The sequence below is a fragment of the Petromyzon marinus genome, chromosome 28 (genome assembly GCF_048934315.1).
Source record: "Petromyzon marinus isolate PM22_M1 ecotype Great Lakes invasive population chromosome 28, UKy_Petmar_22M1.pri1.0, whole genome shotgun sequence".
NCBI lineage: Eukaryota > Metazoa > Chordata > Hyperoartia > Petromyzontiformes > Petromyzontidae > Petromyzon > Petromyzon marinus.
In genome coordinates this window covers 12,235,851-12,251,676 of record NC_133694.1, presented here as the reverse complement: position 1 = coordinate 12,251,676, position 15,826 = coordinate 12,235,851, and the positions used below count along the sequence as shown (strand labels likewise).

At 56.2% G+C, this 15,826-nt stretch overlaps 1 protein-coding gene across 1 annotated transcript in view; it reads left to right on the top strand.

The window, feature by feature from the left end:
* LOC116947032 (activated CDC42 kinase 1-like) overlaps nt 1–15,826 on the top strand; it is a 323,232-nt gene that overhangs the window by 304,987 nt on the left and 2,419 nt on the right. The window contains exons 9-14 of the mRNA XM_076070334.1: nt 6,363–6,521; nt 7,752–7,837; nt 9,158–10,922; nt 11,623–11,761; nt 14,074–14,169; nt 14,627–14,754. Of these exons, the coding sequence (XP_075926449.1) occupies nt 6,363–6,521; nt 7,752–7,837; nt 9,158–10,922; nt 11,623–11,761; nt 14,074–14,169; nt 14,627–14,754 (2,373 nt within the window). The remainder of the gene's footprint in view (nt 1–6,362; nt 6,522–7,751; nt 7,838–9,157; nt 10,923–11,622; nt 11,762–14,073; nt 14,170–14,626; nt 14,755–15,826) is intronic.

The following is a 15,826-nucleotide window of genomic DNA, read 5'->3' as shown; positions in this document are numbered from 1 at the left end:
TTGGGATGACGGCTGACTACCTCGCCTGACATGCAGGAGGTCGTGGGTTGAATCCCGACCTTGACGCCTGTATATTTGAAGTTTGCATTTAGAAACATGTATATATAGCATTTGGCTGCTATATATTTCCACGTGATAAGCCACTTCGTTGAGCTATCATTTGTCCAGGTCACATCTGAAAAAGAGCTTTATAGCTCTGTGGGCCTTACCTGGTAAAATGAAACCGTTTACATTTTGCATAGTTTTAGACGAGAATTCAGACTGGCTGTGGGATTCAGACTAGCTTGGGATTCCAACTCGCTACGATTCAAACTTTTGACTCCCTGCAGGATAAGAGGTACTGGTTGGTGTGGAATCCTGCTCTGGTCAAGGATGGCGGTCGTTTTAAGGATTGGGAATCAAAGCAGGCTAACCAAACTTTCAATTTGAAACTTGCATCACTGTGAATAGAGTTAACCCCACAGGGCGGCTCTTTATTTTCGTATTACACGGGTTATTTTTTGCCTCGAGTTAAATGAGACTCTGGGCAGCCGGAACGTGATTTTGCACGTAATCGCATTACCGCAATGGTGCGCGCACGGCGCTTCGGCTGCGGCGGGCGGCCTGTAGCCGATTTTGCGAGGCTAATTTTTTCTGCAGGCAGAGTGGGGGGGCGGGGGAGGGAAGGCGGCGTCCTTGTGAGGGAGCCGTCGCGGGCGTAATCGCTCGCAGCGTGGCCACGGAGCGTCGTGCGTGCGAGGTGGGCACGGGACAGGAGTGTGGGGTGGCGCGTGCGCAAGTCACTCCGGTCTGTTGTTGGCTTTCCGTCGCTCCACACGTGGTCTCCGTGCACCGAGCCTGGCGCGAGCTCCGCGGTCGCGTCACGGAGCCCGCTGTATGTGGTGGGGGAAGGGGTGGCTAGGTTGGTTGACCTGCCTGAAATTGAGTATCCAGGGCATGAGCGATGGACGTTGTTGAATCTCTACCATGCTGTGCCAGCCTTAACAGGCGCTCGCTAACTGGAAAAGCACAACTTCGCGTGCGGGTTGCATCGTGGAATATTTTCTGTTCCTTTTGACCGCCTGCACAAGCACGCGCTTTGCGAATGTCGTTAAGAACGCAGGACGGCAATAACTTTAATATTCATGAAAACTCCAGAAAATGCAATTTCCACTACATTTCAAATGCATTCATTTCCAGTGCATCTTCCCAACTGCGCCGAGTTAATAACTGCAAATGCACGCGACTCTTGTCTCGCGCGATTGCCTTTTACGATTCAAATTGATCACTTGCGAGCGAGAAGTGGCAACCCTTTAGTTATCACGGGGATTGCTGCTGCACAGGTTTGAGCCAACGCAATTTGGCTCGCAATGGTGAACTCTTGAGAATCATTACAACACGTTGGCAGCGTCTTTCTTCATCAAGTTCACTTTAACGCAGACGGCGCACTTTTGATTAACGATATCCCAGCGTCTCCTTTCTCACGCGTGCAGTCGTATGGAGGGCAGCGCTCCTCATCTCCATTGGGTGGCTGCGAGGAGGCAGTGGTGTAAATTCCACATTCCCATGGCAGGTGCCAGTCTCTCCACAGGGCAGCCAACCACTTATCGACGTCTCACAAAGTGGTACTTGTTTCTATCGATCCCACATTATTGCTCGGGGTTGACCCCTGACCGGGGATTTGAAGGCGCAACCTTCAGATTGCGAGGGGAACGTTCAAATCGCACCACCACCACCACCCATCCAAGATTAAACAGCGTGCATTAGCTCACCGGGTAAATCGACCGCCGCAGCGGAGTCGGCTATCGGGGCGCCGCGCTGGCTGTGAGATGTTAACTCCCTAGCCCGGTACGCAGGCGGTCGTGGGTTCGATCCCAACCCCTGACGCCTGCTGTATATTCGGAGTTTGCGAGTTTGCGTGTCTCCCAGTTGTCATGTGGTCCTCCGATTCCCCCTCCCCCCTCCACAATTAGAATCGACGTGAGTTTAGAGCATGTGGCTGCTATAAATTTCCACGTTGTGAGCCACTTTCGTTGAGCTGCATGTACGTTGAACTTCTTTCGCACCGTACGTAGCCAACCTTGCTAATCGGAGGTTTTGGGCGCTATCGTTTTGTGGCCAGGTCGCTTCTGAAGGGGAGCTCTATATAATAACTCGGTGGGCCTTACCTGGTCAAATAAAACGTCGTTTTTAGTCTGGTATCGAACCCCCCCCAGGCGGCGAGCAGCTTCTGCCGCTGCGACACTTGTCTTCCGTCCCATCTGCACCCAGCGCGCACACACACGCGCACTCACACACTCACTCACACACTCACTCACTCGCACTCTCACACTCACACACTCACTCGCACTCACGCACTCGCTTTCACTCACGCGCACGCACACTCACTCGCGCGCACACTCGCGCACTCTCGCGCACCCACGTACACTCACGCATGCACGCACACTCACGCACACTCACGCACACTCACGCCGGTACACATACACAGGCACACACGCACACGCAGGCACGCACACGCAGGCACGCACACGCAGGCACGCACACGCAGGCACGCACACGCAGGCACGCACACACAGGCACACATGCACAGGCAAACACGCACACTCACGCAAACGCACGCACACACACAGGCGCACACACACGCACAGGCGCACACACACGCACACACACGCACGCACACAAAACAATGGTCCATTAAACAAAAAGAAAAAAAGGAGTCAGACCTGTTGGCGGTGGCGTTTGCGGGTGGGGAGAGGGTTGCGGGGTGCTGGGGCGTGTGGATTATGAAGGCATGTTGCGGTGCCGGATGGGTACACAGCTGGAATGCATGAGCTTCACCCCCCCCCACCCATCCCGCCCTGCCCCCACACCCACACGCCGGTCCCACCGCCCGCTCAGGTTTCATCCACACTCCCTCCACCGTGGGATTTCGTGTCTCTGACAACAGAGAGACGACGCGCCGCGAGTTGGGGAGAGCGCGAGGAAGGGAGGAGACGATCCGGCCGGGTGTCGCTCGGTTTACTCCACCGACACCCATCCAAGGGGGTCCACTCGGCTAGTGCCGGGTGGACGGGCTGACTCGCCTCATTGCCGTTCCTCCAGGGTTGGTTAAAATGAGCGGTCAACTCGTAGAGAGAGAGAGAGACAGGGAGGATTCTACTAGTCCTTGCCAAGAGAATGTGGAATTTCCGTGACTGGCCCGAGCGAGAGCTGCCTCTAAGGGAGTACGTCGCTGCTGCAGTCTCTCTTTGAGCAGGGGGACACCTCGACTCGCGTCGCAGCCGGGGGATGAGCAGGAAGGCAGCCGTAGTTGAAACTCCCAAGTTCGTGAAGAGGGATGGGGCGACTCGTTAAAATTGACCCGGAATTGCAGTGCTTAGGGATCGCGGAGCATTTTTAGTGACTCACTCGGTCATAGTCGTAATTCCAGTGATGCCCGTCCAGCGACACTCCCCGCCCCCACTTCCACCTCTGAGTTCCTGGAGTGCACCACAGACACCACACCCCAGCATCTGCACCAGTCTTAACAAATGAGAACAGATGTGGATATTGTTTGCACAAGGGCGCCGATTTGTCTCATTTACATCATTCAACAACCCTTGTGAGTTTAAGACGAGGGTTGGCTCTTAATGTACGTTTTGACATTTACAACGGGGGAGGTTCTTTCTTCACAATCACCACATTTGTAAGCTTTTTGGGACAACCGCACCACCGCGTGTGCGGACTTTTTTTGTGGCCCACGGGCCGCGGTGAGAATGGTTTTGAAGCAGCTGTGTGCAATGAGCTCCGGCTCGGAGAACGACTACCCTGACCGTCGGCTTCACGGCTCGGTCCCCCAGGCCTCTGTGCAAGCAAGCAGTGGTGCAGCAACCGCGGTGGTGAGACGTTAACTACCTCGCCTGGTATGGAGGAGGGCCGTGGGTTCTATCCCGACCCTGACGCCTGCTGTATATTTGGGAGTTTGCGTGTCTCTCTCGTTCTCTCTCCCCAGTGGTCGTGTGGTTTTTTTCCCACCGCATTTTAGAATCAACATTGATTTAGAGAATTTGGCTGCTATAAATGTCCACGTGATGATAAGCCATTTCGTTGAGCTATTATTTGTGGCCAGGTCGCTTCTGAAAAAGAGCTATGTAGCTCGGTGGGGCCTTACCTGTTAAAAAACAAAGTAATTTTCTTACTATTTGGTTGCCTTCAACCATTGGGTGGAAATTCCATCTTGTTCTGCTAAGGGCCAGTCTCTCCATATAACAACTCCTTTTAACATCCCACGAACCAGCACCAATTGTATTGACCCCGACAGTGATGATGATTGGAAGGCTAAATTGACCCCTTGGCCAGGATTTGAACTTGCAACCTTCTGATTTGCGAGTCAAGGTCTCTAGGCGGTGGGACACCTGGCCCGGATAGTAAAATATCATTATTTTTTTCCAGCCACGTTACGAGACACTTGCCTAAAGCACCTACACTGGGGGGGCCCCCTCTCAGTTGAAGGCCGGTTCTTGACTTTACAAATCGTGCAAGTTGAAATGAGGAGGAGGAGAAGGTGTGCCATGTTCATATCAGGCGATCGGGCACAATGACTTTGCACATCGCATTACAATCAAATGAGATTGGAGTTTCAATGCCTGGCCGGTGACGCACGACTGTCGGAATCTGTCTTGGGCATCCCTTGGCCTTAAGTGAATCCCCCGGTGAATCATTGTCGTATCGGCCCGTGGAGAGTAGTCTATGAGGCTAGACGGAGGGGGGAGGGTATCTTTGTCACTATGTGCGTGTGTATGTGTGTCAAGAATGCGCACTAACCTAACATTGTGTTAAGGGATTGTGGTGTGTTTGCGTATGACATGATGCAGCCAGACTCAGTGGTGACGGAATATGTTGCCCAATACTTTTTCTTTACTCACGGAGGAGGAGGAGGAGGGGCTGGTGGTGGTGGTGGTACGCTACGTGCGCGACGTGATTTGAGTCTCTGGGTGCGTGATATTAAAAAGAAACAGGGCAGCAAGTCAAAGACCATACAAGGCTTGCTGGCCATCACAATACATTAATTACATAATTGCATTGTTGGTCAGCCAGAGGCAGCTTATCGCATCTTATCTAGGATGTTTGATATATAGGGCTTTTGTCAATGCACGTTTAAAGAATTATCAATGGTGCATTAGTTTATTGGCTGATGGGGGAAAGGTTTGAGTTGGTGATGGGGAAAGGGAGTAGGGCTGGCGAGGTGGTGAAGGGTTTGAGGATGAGGAGTAGAGGGATACGCTATTGAAAAATAAACGAGTTAAGCGAGGAACGAAAAATGGTTGGCTCGTGTGCCGCTGTACTCGTCATTGCACGGGGGAACATTGCTCTCTGGTCCGAGTTGTGCAGGTTCAGCCCCACAGCGACGTCGATGTGCAATGCTGGCCCCTGCTGGCGGAGTTGCGTAATCGCCGTGTCCTTGGTATTTGTCTTCTTGTAAACCCAGGCCTGGGCGCCCCCCACCACCACCCCCTCCCTTAAGTCGACTCAGCCCAAAATGAGTGTCCACTGCGTTGCGTGTAAACGCACAGCAACAATAGGGAGAGAGGATGGTGGCCAGGCGTGGTGCTGGCTGACATACTCTGCGTTTTACAACAGGATGAGCCGTGCTTTAAAAGCCTTAGCATTTCTCACGATTGAATATTGCGACGCCAAAAAAGTAGTCCCATTCCGTTGTCCTTTTAACTAGTTTAACACTTGTACACGATCATTCCTGTCAACCCATGCGGTTTACCCGTATTCTTGTCCGGGGAAATTGAGTTTTCAGGTCCGTACGGCGTACAGCCGTTTTAATACGGGCAACAACAATATTTATTTTGTAAATTTTTTGTGTTTTTCCCTTTTGATGGGACTTTGCAGGATGAACGCTGAGATTTCTAAGTGGCACTGGGTGACCAATAAGGTCTGAATTGGTCTGTAATACGATAGGCACTAATAAGGGGTTGACAGGTATACACTTTGGTCGGATGCGAGCCCTCAATTATAGATTTCGGGCGAGGGCTTTTGGCACGATTGCCTACGTCTGAACATGTGACAGGGTCTTCATTGTCCACTTCAGCGTAGAACGAAGCATCTTAGTAACGTATCGTGTCCCCCCCCCCCCCCCTTTTTGCCGTCTCGTCTTCCCCCCCCCCCCCGCATCAAACTCGATCCCCCGTCGCCCCCTGTGGTCGTCCCCTCCCCCCCATGTAGTGCAGCAGCCGCTGGTCGCGCTATCCGTATTCAAGCGGGCGCTGACCTAATAGCAGACAGGGCACTTTAGTAACTCATTGTGTCCCCCCCCCCCCTTTGCTCCCTCGTCTCCCCCCCCCCCCCCGCATCGCACTCATCCCCCCCCTGCCCTCCCAACCCCCCCACTGCAGCGTGGAGAGCAGCTGCTGGTGGCACTGTCCGGGCCGGCGGGCGCTGCACGTCGCTCAGTTCCCCCCGCGCGGGGCCGCGTCTCCGCCGCAGGCGACGCCGGCGCCCACGAACAGCCCCGGCCGCGAGGCCCAGCTGCCCTGGCGGCGGCAGCCGGAGCAGTAAGTCGGGGCCCGCCCTGGCCTCTCGTCAAACCCTCGCGCTATGTCACTTCGCTCGCCCCCCGCCGGGAGAAGGGGTGAACTAGGTTGTGGTGGGGACTCCACCCGTCTCAGTTTGTGCACCGCCGAGTCCAAGTCGCTGCCTCTCCCTGCTCAAGCGAGCACGGTGCATCGTACCTCTCTGTTAGTCTCATTTACGCATTTATAAAATTTCGGCGGCGGCAAGGGGGGCGGGGGGGGCATTTTTGTCTCTCATCAGACAACCACGGTCGGCTCCCCACAAAGCAATTTCTCATTTTATGCGACCGGGCGGAATGCCTGGCTGAGTCCGTCCCCAGCCAGGACAGTGAAGCCAGTGACCTTTCGATGTCGAGTCGAATCCCCGCTGCCTTCGGTGCCACCTGTCCAGATTACAAAGTGTTCATAATGAATGTATCTCGACGCCTTTTCCACTCGCGTGCGCTGGGCCATGAAAGTGCTCGAAGGGCACAGCAAAAATTGTGGCAGATGCACGTGTTTGGGGGGTGGGCTGTTAGCGCTCGCCACTCAGCGGTTTTATCCGTCAGCGGGTTTTAATAAGGGGCACCGGTTGAAACGGGAGCATTATTCTCCACCTAGATCTCTACTCGCGATGCAATATCACAACACGCCCGCATTGTGGGTGCAGGGGAAGGTCTGAAGCATTCACCCCCCCTCACACCACGCCTCCTCTTTGGAACACCTGCGTCGTTGTCAGCGCCTTTAAAAGGCACGCAGTGACAAACGTGAGGTGGGACGGAGGGGTGCTTGCTCCTCGCAATAATTTATATGCGGCACTAAGCGACTGCATAGCAGCCATCGCCGGCTTTTTGTAGGCTTTAGATTCGTGAAAGTATATACAAATAAATGTTTGAACTATAAAAAATATAATTTCCTACTTGGGTTTTTCTCGGCATGAGCGTAAATATTGTTTATGAACATGTACCAAACTATGAGAGTAGCGGGAAGGACTCTTGCAAGCCGCACTGCTCGGCCGCCTTGTTTCTAACCCCCTACAACCCTGCATAGCGGGAATCAAACCGCGGAATTGGGTCAGTGGCTGGGGCGCGGCCTCAGCCGTAATGGTGCTAATGACAGCATTGTCGGTGTGCTTTCATTTTTGCGAACACTTGGCAGGGGCCCAATAATGTATCGGAGCCGTCGTCATGAGCCCAGGCTTATGCCTCAATTACGATTCTCTTTCTCTCGCAGCTCCTCGCCCAGCAACGCCGCCGCCACCGCACACACGGACGGGCCGAGGCTAAAAGAGACGTCACCACCCGCAGCCGCAACCTCAAGTGAGAGGCGCGCTCGAAACGGCGTGTGCGTGCGTGCGTGCGTGCGCGCGGTACGACAGAGGTGGTGCCGTTCGGGCATTTGGGGTGTAATCTCCTTGTACACATTTTCTTTTGCCTCGCAAAAGAAAATGCGCACTAAACCGCCGCGACTTTTCAGCAGTTACGACCTCGCTCGCCGCATCGCCGAAGCGGAGCAAAGTCCAAGTTCCAAAGTTCTGGCGGCCAAAAGTAAAACAAATCGCAACGCTTCGCAAACGTTGCACGCCGATAGCAGGTCTCTCGCGTTTAGTCGCCTCAAATTAAGAAAAGGAAACGTTTGGAAATAAATGAAAGGGCACAGAGGCAAAGGGAAAAAAAAACGTTGCGAGACCGGCCGATGTCCGAGAGACATTCGGCAATGCTGCCGTGGAGCTGCTGTTGGTTGAGTTTTTAGTTCCGAACCTTGGACCCTACCTTCCCCTCTCTCCACTACCACGGCACACTCACTCACTCACCTGGGGACCCTGGAGCGTTCGTCTAACCAATCCAGTGAACCGGACGGCACGGTGAACCGTGTAGGGAGCCGAGGTCTTCCTAAAACGGGATGAAACAACAACGGAGAGAGAGAGAGAGAGGCTTATCACGTGTGACATGAGTGCGTGGAGTTGGAGGGGGGAGCGATGCCGGAAGATTTCTCATGCTTTTATTAATGCAGCGGGCTTTGCCTGGATATTGGCTATCTGTATTGTGCAAGTGAGCATTTGTGCGTCCGTGGTTGTGCGTAGGGAGCGGTGGAAGCCCACCTTTAAGTCCTTTGGCACGGGTTTGCTGTCGTATGGCTGATAATTCACGCTTCCATCAAGCGTCGGCTCAGACCACCGTTCCTCGTTGGACGATTACCTGTACATGGGGAAGTTCTGGTCTGCGAAAAGTTCGGAGTGCATGTTATCTGCAGATATTCGGCCCCATTATAGGAATATAGAATTTCAAGCACTCTGGCAATGGCCACAGGGAGATATCAATACTGGCCTATTGCTAAAATGTATCACTGTCAATAGATAATGGTTTTAAAGGGCTGACAACAACCAACCCATACATGTATCTGAAAGTTCGTTCAAAACAGACAAAAGGTGTTGATGTAATTGGAGCAAGTGGGTAAAGTAATATAACTCGCGATATAAGCATCCATGTAAGCGGATGGACACGTTAGCTCCGTCTCGACGATTGCCATGCTTATTCACGTTGGTCGGAATGCGCCGTGGGTTGGACCTTCGTCATTGAAGTCCCTCAACTGTCGACTGACCCTGAGCCGCTGCTGCTCCTTCCCCCCCCCCCCACTAGAGCCCACATATGAATCGTCGCCGGTCGACGCGGACGAGGAGGAAAATGTGTGCCACCGGAAGGTTCCCTTCCGCAAATACTGCCAGCTGAAGAGCACCGGCAGCAAGGCGTGCCGGCCGCCCCCGCCCCCGACGCGTGATCTCGCTGGCGGCGGCATGGTGGGGCGGCCCGCGGACGCGCACGCCGCCGGCGGCCTCCTCTCCCTCCCGGCGGCACCGCCCTGCGCCGAGGGGGGGCGGCTCGACAACTTCCCGTCCCCCGCGCCGCACAGCCCCTGCCGCGCCGCGCCGCGCCCGCTGTGCCCGGCGCCCCGGCCCGCGGCGGCCGTCGGCAACGGCAACGGCGGCGGAGCGATCGCGTTCGGAGGCGGCGGCGCGACGGGAGGGCGGTCGCACTACGACATCCCGCCGTGCGCGGCGGCGTCGTCGCCGTCTTCGAGAGCCGTGGACTGGGAGTCCCGGCTGCCGGCGGTGCCGCCCCACGGACACGGCGGCGGCTGCGTTGACCTCGAGGGCGACGGCGTCGGGGGGGACGCGGACGACGCCGCGGAGCGTTCGCTCGACTCGGACTCGGTGTTCTTCGAGGGCGGCTGCGACTCGACGCTCGACCTGCTCTCCAACTTCTACGCGTCCGCCACCGGGGCCGCGCCGAGGACCGCCGCCGGCGTCTGCGGCGCCGGCGGAGCCGCGAACCGGGCGTACGAGCGCGAGAGCGTGGCGGCGCTGCGGGAGCTGCACCGCGCGAGCCTGCGCGCCCGCGAGCCCCCGTGCCGCGCCGCCCGCGCCTCGGCCCCGGCCTCGTGCGACTCCGAGCCCGGCGCCGGCTCGACGGCGACGACGCCGTCCCCCGGCGGCGCCGGCGGCGCGGCCGAGGAGAGGCCCGAGGTGCCGCCCCGCGCGCCCATCCCCCCGCTCCCCGCCAAGCGCAACGGCTACCGCTGGTCGGCCGAGGTCTCCTACTACATGTGGGGCAAGGACTGCCTGGCGGCGGCCAAGGCGCCGCTGCGCGAGTCCCTGTCGTGGGGCGGGGACGGCGCCGAGCGGCAGCGCCGGCCGCCGGTCGCGGTGGCGCCCGAGAGCAGCGCGTCCTGGGACGGCGGCGGCGGCGGCGGCGAGAGCCCCGCCAAGGCGCCGCTGCGCGAGTCGCTGTCGTTGGGCTCCGGCGACGGGGCGGCGTCGGCGGCGGAGCGGCCGCCCCCCAAGCTGCCCGTGCGAGACTCCCCGCTCCCGCGGGAGGGGGCGGGCAGCCCCTCGCGACCGCCCCGCGTGCCGCCGCGCGGCGCCAGCGAGAGCGGCGCCGGCTTCTGGGCCGTCGGCTGCGAAGCGGCGGCGGACGAGACGGCGGCGTCGACGGAGCGGCCGCCGAGGCTCCCCCTGCGGCACTCGCCCTCGCTGGGCCCGGACAGCGAGGCCCCGCCGCGGGTGCCGCCCCGGGAGCCGCTGTCGCCGAGCGCGTCGCGAACGCCCAGCCCCAAGGGCTTCGGCTGTCCCTCCTCGTCGTCGCCGCAGCCCATACCGGGGCCTCCCCCGCCGTGCCAGCAGCAGCAGCAGCAGCAGGCGGCTCTGTCGTCGTCGCCGCAGCGGGCGATGCCGCCCACGCAGAGCTTCGGCTCGGATCCCAAGTTCTCGACGCTGGGCAAGGAGAAGGGCTGCTGCTCCGGGCAGCCGGCGCGGGGCCCGTGCATCCTCCCAATCATCAAGGACGGCAAGAAGCAGAGCAGCACCCACTACTACCTCCTCCCGGAGAAGCCGGCCTACCTGGACAGGTGAGCGGAGAGGTGAACGGTCGCGGTTGCTCTTGCCGAGTCTGCCGCTTTCGCTCGAATCCTCGCCATCGACGCGTCGGATCTCGCAGAAGCTAAGCGGCAGGTGTTGACCCCCGGTGGGAAGTGTATCCATGTGAAGGTTATCCTCGGGGTGCCTCGGCCAATTGACGGTTCCTGTTACTGCCCGACTCCATTCTTCCGTCAGTAATCGGTGTTCAAGTAGCTTTTGCATCGCGCACTTCTGTGCACGGCGGCGTTGCCAGATAACGGCACACCGCTGCGTCACGTGGTGTTGAGCAGTGTACACGCAGCTACTGTGCGCTCGTGCTTACCCCTCGTAACACGGCACATGTTGGTCCACAGCTGGACGAGGGCCTCCCCCACTTGGCACGGGTCATGGCTGCTTCTCTGACTTTACTGGCTTTGCCACGCTGGTCAGCGCCGGGTTGGCGAAGGTGGGCAGCGTAGATGTCCCGTAGCGTAGAAATGCGGCACAACAACGGACCTGTGCTGTGCCGTGCCATCCTCTGCTAAGCACCACGTAGCCCTGGCAGTGGCCCATCCGCGCGCTGTCCAGACTCGATTCGAGCTCGGCTTCCGGGATCCAACAGGACTAGTGCACTGTTGCTTGTTATGTAGTGAAACGGGCGCGTGTTGGCGTGTTGGCGTTAACCGCGGCCTTCACGTCCCCAATTCGCAGGTACGAGCGCTTCCTGCGAGAGAGTGACCCCAACGAGAGGTCACAGCCCCCGACCTCTGAGCCCGCGAGGACCCCGGAGGGCGTCTGTGAGGAGTTTTCCCGACTGGACTCCCTGAGCGCACAGGAGCAGATCAGACAGGTGAGCGTCTGGCCGGCGCCCCCCCCCCCCCAGGTATCTTCAGCCATGATCAATCTACTGCTGGGTGGACTCCTCCCGTCGCGGTCCTGCAATGCAATGTGACAATCTACCTTGCACCTGCGAACCAGCTGATTGCATTGATCTATCTTCATGGTGGGCATTCTCCCGAGAAAGTTTCCGCTTTGGCACAAGTAATATAATAATAGTCGCCTGACGTTGAAGTGACCTCCTGCTCAAACGAGCATTGAGGCGGTGCTCCTCTCACGTTTACAGCCCTGAGCCATTGGTCAAAATTCCATATTCCCATGGCAGGACAGAGTCTTTCCATAGGACACTAAAATAATAATCACGTGAGCTGAGTACCACCCCAAAGCTTTCTTGAACAGCTGCTTTGACTTTAATAACATTTTACTAAGGCCGGTAACGCTAGCAACAAAGAAGAGCTAGAGTTGGCAAGCTTCTGCCTGCTGACAAGCGTGGAGATGACGCTGCTCTCCAATGATGGCCCCGAACTATTGGTGGAAATTTCAAATTCCCATGGCGGGTGCCAGCCTGTGCATTTGGTGGGCGTCATGGTGGCGAGAATTGAACTACCTCGCCTGGTATGCAGTAGGTCGTGGGGTCGATCTCGACCCTGACGTCTGTTGTATATTTAGAGTTTGCATGTTCTCCCCGTGGTCGCGTGTATATTTCTCTGGGTCCTCCGGTTTTTCCCTCCACATTTAGAATCAACATCACGCGTTTAGAGTAATTTGGCTGCTATGAATGTCCATGCGATAAGGCACTTCTTTGAGCTGTCATTTGTGGCCAGGTTGCTTCTGAAAAAGAGCTATATAGCTCGGTTTGGCCTTGCCTCGTAAAATAAAAAATAATTTAGTTAATTTGACAACCACAGTCATCTATTTTTTGTAAGACGATTGGCTAAGTGAACTAGCGAGCGGGATTCGATCCTCGCACCCTACCGATTGTGAGCCGAGTCCTCCATGGAGCACAGCTGAGTCCGGCAAAGAGGATTAAATGTCCCATCCTGTATCGAGGGCGGCTGCGTGCGGTGCGGGTAAGGCATTCGGCTCAGCGTGCTTTAAGAGTCCCGAGTTGGAATCGATGCGCGAGGAACTTCTAAAAGCGGCCAATGGAAGGTAGCAGAGAGACAAGGGGTTGACGTAATGCAACGAGCTATTGTATCCCGCTGTAAACCGAAAGCATTTTAATGGCACTTTAAGACGTAATTACAATTATCCACAAGCTAGGCGCTTTTGGGTGTCTGTGGAGTGTTTGTGGGGAAGTGGCCCTTGTGAAATGTGTTTTGAATGTTGCCACCGTGATTCAGCTGTTGCTGGCATTTCCGGTCGGAGGCCTCATTAACCCGTCGAGCAAAAGTGGCCTTTGCTTTGTTGAACCTCGGTGTGTGCCTCCGGCGCTTTTCGCTGCGACTGAAGGATACACGGTGTACCCCGAACGTACCTTTGACGAAGAGGCAAAAAACAAACTGGTTTTACAAAATAACCCATCCTCCTGTTGCACAACACCCTTGTATCTTGCCTCGACGTAAAATGTGGAAGAAAAAAAAACTCCTCTGGTCTTGGCACGCCAAGATCTGTGACTGACACGCACAGTCCGAGAAATTTTATTTTTCTCTCTTCGGTTAACCGTAATCCATTACGTAATTATAAGGAAAAATAATTTATCCCCAACCCTGGAGAGATAACCTCGTTATTGTGAACGAGCTTTGCTCGCGCTCAGAAAGGCAGTGGCTTGGTTTGGTGTGCGCACGCACAGATGAGAACGCTGCACAGAGCGTGCGCGTGTGTGTGCAAGCGGTAGTGCAGCGGTTAGCGCGCTGCGCTACGAACCCGGCGACTCTAGTTCGATTGCCGGTCAGGGCCAACACCGGTGACGATTATCTGAACCGGTCCCGGGGGTCTCCCCTAGGTCGTCTCGACTTCAAATGAGTACCTGGTTGCTACGTGTAAAAACATCGCCACTGGGCGGTGGTGCTGGCCACCCACCCCCTCGTGTGCCGTGCCAGCCTTCATAGATGCTCACTAACAGCAACTTGCCCCGGCAGTCCGTTAAGGCTACACGGGGGATGTTTGACGCGCGCCCTGCCCGCCACGTCCCATTAGCGCGGCCCAGATGTTTCACTTGTCGGCCCCGCACAAGGTGGCATCGCTTTACTGGTTCCTTCATTAGGGAGTTGACAATCGCTCACCAGAGCCACTGCCAGCGGGGCATGGCTTGAGTTAAGTGTCCAGCAGAGCCTGTCCGCCAATGAATCCGCCCCCCGCCCCCCCGCCCCGTGTCCGCTGAAGGTGCTGGAGTGCGTACACGGGGTGACGACGGAGGAATGCCACGCCGCCTTGCACGGCCACGCCTGGGATGTCCCGCAGGCCATTCACTACCTCAAGGTGAGAGGCCTTCCACGTTCCGCCCCCCCCCACCCCACGGGCGATTACGACACACGGGTGGCTCTGGGTTGTTATTGTTGTTGTTGAAAATACAAGAAAAACATTTGTCATCAAGGACACGGCTGAGAAGCGTCTTGACGCCGCGAGCTCTACATTCATTTATGGGACCTTTTTTTTTTTTCCCAGTGTCAAAGTTTGAAAAAGTAACAATATGCGTTAACCTTTCTGGAACTAAAACAGGAGGTGTTAAGATGTTCAAACGCCAAATAGATACTTTTTTGCAAGGAATCAAGCTACGCAGCTCAGTGGGCCTAATGTGATGTAAAAATAGTTTCGTAATTTTTTTGCTCGTAATGTCGTCATCGTCGTTGTTGTTGTTGTTGTTGTCTAATCTGCCATCGCCATGGCCCCCCCACCCCCCACCGCCCCCCCTCCCGCTGCCCGCTGTGTGCGCCAGATAGAGCAGCTGTTGAGCCTGGGGCTGGCGAGCCGTGGAGAATGCCAGCGCCTGCTCGAGCGCTTCGACTCGAACCTCGAGCAGGCGAGCTCCTTCCTCCTCGAGTCGTCCCGCACACTGCGCCACAGGTGAGAGCAGCGGCACGAGCAGCCATCACCGTGCACACACTGAGCCCCGTGCTCGCCAGTAGGGAGATCGTCTTGTGGGGGAGTCGCAGTCTAAAACACACCGGGCTCTCGGAGATAACGTCCCTAGATTGTGCATCCCTGAGATGTCTGACCCGTTCCGTGGTCTGTCCCGTGGAGAGACAAAGCTACTGGCCACCGCCGCAGGAATGTGGAATTTTCCGCATACGTATGCGTCTCTATGCATGTTGAACTTATTTTTGCACCGTACGTAGCCAACCGTGTAAACCGGAGGTGCGGAGGGGGGAGGACAACAAACTAAACACAACAACAACAACAACAAAAACTGGCTCGGGACCACCACTGCTCCAAAGAGAGTGGAGACATTTTGACTTGTGAGCAGTGACCAGGGCTTGGAGGGCTTCTGTCACATGGCCTAGAATGTGGAGGCTCCGCATTATGAGGGACGATCACGAGGTGTCAATCCTGGAGTAGTTACCGGGCAAAACCTCGGCAGTGGGCACTGATATTGAGTTCAACATCTCGGAAATTTTGCTCCGCACGTCCCGAAGTCCTCGACTGGATATCGAAAAGGGAACTCCCTCCGACTGTGGGATGTTGTTATTCCTGCATACGACGTCGTCGCCGATTGCGACTTTCCGAGACGCACACGGTGGTTGTTCTGCGGCTGAATCGCAGCGGAGGAATGTGGAATATACGCGCATGACTCGGGATGCCACCCAACCAATGCTCACTAAAGCAGGGGTAGCCTCCTTAAAACCCAATTCTTGCACTGTCTGTTAATCGACGAGAAAGCTCATCGGACAGAAAAAATATCACGCGACGTGCAAGGCATGATGGGAGAATCGATCTTCTAGATTGAAAACTCATTTCTTTAGAACTGCTTTTTATGTTTCGTTTGTTGCCCTTCCCCACACCTCCGATCAGCACGGTTGGATACGTACGATGCAAAATAAGCTAAATATGTATACAAAAATACATGGTGGTGGGATCTTAACTACCTCGCCTGGTATATACAGGAGGTCTTGGGTTGGTTCCCGACCCTGACACCTGC